General features: G+C 35.9%; 1 protein-coding gene across 1 annotated transcript in view; it reads left to right on the forward strand.

Moving 5' to 3' along the window:
• DNM1L (dynamin 1-like) overlaps positions 1-4,737 on the forward strand; it is a 29,662-nt gene extending 24,925 nt beyond the window's left edge. Inside the window, exons 17-18 of the mRNA XM_009699804.1 lie at positions 2,268-2,427; positions 3,875-4,737. Of these exons, the coding sequence (XP_009698106.1) occupies positions 2,268-2,427; positions 3,875-3,931 (217 nt within the window). The 3' untranslated portion in view covers positions 3,932-4,737. The remainder of the gene's footprint in view (positions 1-2,267; positions 2,428-3,874) is intronic.
• Positions 4,738-6,151: the final 1,414 nt, after the last annotated feature.

A 6,151-nucleotide genomic window follows, 5' to 3' on the forward strand; every position in this document is an offset into this window, starting at 1 on the left:
TGGAGGATACTGCAGTTTAGGTGCATGATTGGCAGCAAATAACTGGAATGAAATCTAGGTGCTGTGTAGCTGTGACATAACTTAGTTTTGCTATCCTGTTATTTCAAATGGGAAAGTCGGATACGAACTACTGGAGCTAAGTTTTCTAGTACTTAGCTATAAGGATGGAAATAGCATGAAAATGATTTTTCTGCTGTATGCAACTATGGAAAATGCCTTTAAAGTTTTGCTTAAAAATTGTCATACTTTTTTTTTTTTTGTAATGAAGGACGATGTAAAACTTCACTTTGCATAAGTTTTTGGGGAAAGACCTAACTTTTTACATATATATATAGATAGATAGATAGATATTTGGAAGGAATAGGGGAATCTGGAAACTAGGGTTTAGAGCAGATTAGTGAAGTCATTAAAAGTTTTATTACATCCAGTAAACTAATATTCTAAAAATCTTCTTGAGGGGTATTTCATGGCAGGGAATTGCTTTGTTTACCTTAATTTTACTGAAGTGTTAGTACTACTAGTGTTACCTTCTTGCGTACTCTAAACAAACCCTTCACACTCTTCGCAGCAAGTATGCATACATCACAAAAAAAATAAAATGCTGTCTCAAGCATTATAAATTTGATGCATTAGGAAATCCTCACCTATTTCAGAAATATTTTTAGGAAATACCTGTCCAAGATGATACTTGTGTCCATCTCATATCATACTTGCAGAATTAATTCAGGCTTATTCTTCGATGGTTTGGATGGTATCTGTACCCACACAGCTTTGAACCTGAATTTTGAGTTGCTTTCACTCTTAGCCAGGTGACTTCCAAAATATTCTAGGCTTCTTTCTTAAGCTCTCCTTTTGGTAGGACTTGCAATGTATTGGCTTGAAAGGAGAATGTAAATTTAGTTACTTGAGTACTAATAGATCTATATGGTCTCATCGTGATTTCCCAGAAGTCTTCCCACAACTGTCTAGTGAGGAACCATAAAGCAGCAGATGTAGTGGGAAAATTCCCAGCCAAACTTGGGAGTAAGATTCCAAAAGCCCAGATGTGTTGATGGATTGTGTTTGATCTTGGGTCTGACTGTTTAGACTTGCATGGTCCTCGTCAAGTTAATTCTGCAGTGATAATTGCAGCACTGTGAGAATGAGCAAAAACTCTTGATCTACCTTGATTTAAATTTAGGGCTATGGGCACATGAGAAGTGATGTGGTCACTACTTAATGAGTCAACACGGATTATATGTCAACTCCCAGTCCACTCTAGTTGAAAAATACTGTTCCTAAGAATTATACCAACAAGGTTGTCTAAACCAACGTATTTTATTTCTCAGCTGTGAATGACCATCAGTATTTTTATTGTCAGTTACTGTCACTCTGATGGAATAACCTGAAATGCACTCATTAAATTTTTGATCTTGTGTTTATATCCCCAGATTTTGGTGCTGCATTAGTATGAGGATTTGATTTTGTCAATACGTATGTAAATATTTTCCCCCACTTTTTCAGAAGAGTATTGCTACACGTATCCTAAGTCCTAAACAAAATCAGTTTCAGCTAGATTCAATACTTGGCATTTTTTCCAGGAAGCTTAGTGGCATGGAAATCAGAGTTAAGACAGTGGTTTCTTTCAGGTGTTTTAGCCTGACATAGAGCTGAAAAATGTTGCTCTACAGATTCTGTAGCATCTTTCTGATGGATTGCTCTTCATTCTCATTGGTTGCTGCCTGCCTCTATTCCAGACGAATATATTTTTCACACTTAAACTCCATTTGAAGTTTTAAATTGTGCTAACGTTATGCTCTGATATCAGAGATAATATGGCCCAGTGTTTGAACAGTGATCCTGTTTTCAGTTTATCTACTAAGTAAGACTGGATATATGAATTCTTTCTTTGTCTCTTTCCTTTCTCATTCACACATTAAGATTGATTCTAGGGTTGAAATACTTCGCTTTTTGTCATGCCTAGCACAGTGGAGACTCAGGTTGGTCTGTAGTGAGCAAAGTAATTTATTCTTATTTTTTACACGATATATATTCGTGTTCTTTACAATGCAGCTATCCTATTTGGAAGAAATTCAACAGCTCTCAAATTACACAAGATACTGCATTTACTTCAGAGAGAAAGAGTTTTATATATGGTAGTGGTAAATTCCTGGTAGTTTGAGCCAAGGTTGTGTGTAGCCACTTGCTCACACTGTGCATTCTTCAATGTAGAACAGACCTGGTTTCGAGTAATTCTTTCTGAAGAAACAATCTTTATGTGCTTGCAGTGTGCCAAAGGCAGTGATGCATTTTCTGGTGAACCACGTGAAAGACACTCTTCAGAGCGAGCTGGTAGGCCAGCTGTATAAATCCTTGTTGTTGGATGACCTTCTGACAGAATCTGAGGACATGGCACAGCGCAGAAAAGAGGCAGCTGACATGCTAAAGGTATTAAAAAGATCAGGATCTCATGGGAGGAGTTAATTAACTGAAACCATATAAATGTGAGATTTTTGGAAGACTTGCCTCCCTTTTTTCTTTGCTGATTTTTAGGAGTATGCCAGTGTATTACTTCTCCATGCTAGAGGAATTAAAAGCAGTATGTGGCCAGGAAGTATTATGTAGATTGAGTAGTTGGGAAGAGGTGACTTAAACTATATTTTGGGTGTAAAGCAGCAGCTCTAATCTGGTGTTACTTTCAATTACACATTTGGTTTTAACAATTTGCTTTTATTTAATTTCCTTTATAGCATTTAGCAGTTCTCTTTTGGGGGATTAAACTTACACTGTTTTAAGTGCCATTCATGTATATGCTTCACCCAGAGCCTGCTGGCCAATGGCTGGTGTATCTACACAGTACCCCATAATATGAACAGTGGGAATGTTGGGACTCAGTCATGATGACCCCATGTACATCTGTATGACAGTGCGTTTGTGACATGTCTGTGTTACCGAACTCTTCATTTCTTCATTGTTCAATTATGTGACGTATCAGAGTCTGCTGCAGCAGAAATAGCTGCTTTGAATTGAACTGCATAGAAAAGTCCCTCTGCCAGTTCAGCTCACTGAAGAAGTAGCAAGAGGTGCTTCTCTCATACACACTGTGGTCAGACAGTGTGTGTTTGAGAGACTGGATGCCCTGAGATACCGCTTGTCCAAGACCACCTGCAGCAAGTTTAATCTTTGCTATTATATGATCAACATTTGAGTGAAGGGAACTTTTAACAGTCTTTTAAACTGTAAATGTTATAGGGCCAAACTCCTAACTCAGATTTTTCCTAATTGGAGTAATATTTTAAATAATGTTAGTATTAGTTGGTATTCTGAGCTTTTGAATTTGTAAAGTTTAACAGGCCAGACTAATGAATGCATCAGAATGCTAGAAGTGATACAAAATAAGTGCAGTTTGTGTTTTATTTTGAGGAAGGTTTAATGCGTTAGAACTGTGTAGTGAAAAAGTCTGTTCTTCCTGAGAATTCATTTATTAAATACAAAATGTTAAGACAAACACAGGTGTTAATGGGAACACTGATTATGCAAAAGTTGTTCAGAATGATGATAACGAGCTCTTTTTGCTTCTAACTGGAAGTTCAGTTTTCAATTAGTTTTTAATTCTTATCTCTCTAAAGAAATGATTTAATGACACCTATGCTAAGTTTTATCATGACCTTTTGCTTTGTAGTATTTTCCACTTGCATAATCTTTTGCAGATGGAAGGCTTCAGACTTGTTAATCAATGTTGTTGCAGGTTGTTACCACTTAGTTCACAATAAAAATGATTAGCTTTAATTTGATTTTTTAACATTACACTTCCTAGACTGTTGCTGTTATCTATCTGAGAAATCTCTTTGAGAAAAACTAATTAACTTTGGCTTTTCTGTCTTTCTGTCTGCAGGCCCTGCAGCGAGCCAGTCAGATCATTGCAGAGATTCGTGAGACACATCTTTGGTGAAGGCTGTACCAGCCACACTATTTATATCCATTGGAGGTTACATTGACTTCAAAATTGCTAGGCATGGTATACGGAGTAGAATTTTTATTTATGAACTCTTATCTGTGTACTGCAACTGTGTAAATCTGCTCATGTAAAAACAGTAAGTTTGATTTGCAAACAGAAAAATATGCTGTATTTTGCAAAATAAGTCATATTTAATCCACATAATAAATGGCTCTAAATGTTTCCTTACCAGCTGTCTGGTGCAAATTAAAGCAGACCAAGTCTACTGTCTCAGTGACAGTCTCATTGAACTTGGGGAAAAAACATTCAAGTTCCAGTGCCTGACTTGCTAAACAGGTTGCCTGTGGTTAAGATGGACGGTGTAGTCTTGTGGCATAGTTTTAAGCTGCTTTTACAATAGAAGTTTAAATACTGTGAAGAGAAGAGAGCACCGAGTATTTTCTTTCATGAATATATTGCATGCACTATGACAGATGGAGGTATCAATTTTATAGCACAGTAGAGATGTCTACCGTATTACTATGTATGTGTGTCCCCATTTTTTCCCCCAAATGTTAAAACTGCAGACAAAACTTTAAACTTCATTTAATGGAGTATTATGTAGGAAGAATTAGCCTGGAGCTTGTGAACAGTAACAGCCTACTAAAAAGTGGCTGCAAAGTTATTCATGTGCACTGAAGCTTGTGTATAAATGTTGAGGATTATAATCAGGTACAAGAACACCTTCCCCTTCCCCCTGCCCCCCGGGACCAAGCCCCTGGACCATCTGGCAGTAAGTCTGTTCTGGCAGAACTGAAAAATAAAAATGGCTTTCAAAACTGTAATGGGGTAATAAGTGTTTCTTTTAAAAACAGATTAAGTTGGCCGGGGAGAAGGGGATTCTCACAACTTCTACCAAATTTTGGAATGTATGACAGTATGAAAGAAAGTGTGTGGGATTGGAATATTTATACCAGAGATTACAGTTACTTTTGAGGAAATTTTACTGTGCTGTAAGTAGCTTTTTTCTTTTTTTTTTTTTCTGAGGACAATCCTAAAATTAGGGAATTTTAGGTTGGAAATTAAATTGATTAGTTATTTTTTTCTAATTCATACAGATAAATATTGATCGCACTAGCCTTTAAAAAGTAAACATTTTAATTTTTATGAATAAAAATTTATTTAAACTCCAGCCAGCACACTTGCATGTACTTTTCAAGCAGATTCACTTTTTTGTATAAATGTTTACTATGGTGTGGCTGATACTTTTAACACAACTTGCATGAAAAATAGGATAGTGCTGTTAACATCCATGGCTTGCTTTTATGATACTGGGCCAATATAGTGAGGTTTTTATTACCGTATTCAGTTCCTTCCCCATTTCATCAGTTAGCAGAAATTGAATTCCTTTTGTAAGCTGCTAAAGATTGAAAATTTAAAAACTGTTAAGACCTCAGTTTACAAGGCAGCCTGTTTGAAAAATGTATTTTTCTCGTGGTAATCTTCAGTTTGGCACCAATATAAGCACAAGGAGTTAAGTCTGACAGCTGCAACTTTTGGATACTTTATGCATGATCTGAAATAATTCGCGCAGAACACAGAAATACATTCTGTGTTTTTGAACCGCCTAAAAAAGTCACGATGCATGCATTACATGTAATGAATACAAAGGGATTAATTTTAATATCTTAATTGTATCCAAGGATGGTAATTCTCAGACTTAAACGTGAATATAGTGAAGCGCAAGTCACTTTTCAAATCAGTTTTGGTGAACAGTTTAAGTTTTTAATAGTTTTGTCAAAAGCATTACATTTCTGTTTGGAATTCACCCGACACCTCTCTCCCTTTTACTTTCAACGTCCAAGAAGTAAGTTTTCAACAAGTACGTTTTCAACAAGGTAGAGCCGTCCATAAGTGAATTGCTACTGAAGATTTAACTCCAAAGTTCAGTCAACAGTCTCTTGTGAAGAAATATTCTGACTTGTAAAGTTTTGTAATGCTGCATAAAGCAAATGAATTCCATTTATTTAAGAAATTCCTGCAAGTGATAACTGGCTCTGTAATGTCATGTGAAATTTCCACAGTGTTAACTTGTTTTTTGAAATGTTATGACTTTTTTTGTTTGTTTCACAAAATTTTTCAATTTGGTAATGTTTGAGTGCCAAGAAATGAACTTGATTTGTAATCCTTGAAGTCTTTAAAAATCCATACTGTAACAATTCTGTTATTTAATAA

Source organism: Cariama cristata, unplaced genomic scaffold, assembly GCF_000690535.1.
Source record: "Cariama cristata isolate BGI_N322 unplaced genomic scaffold, ASM69053v1 scaffold43944, whole genome shotgun sequence".
NCBI classification, from domain to species: Eukaryota; Metazoa; Chordata; class Aves; order Cariamiformes; family Cariamidae; genus Cariama; species Cariama cristata.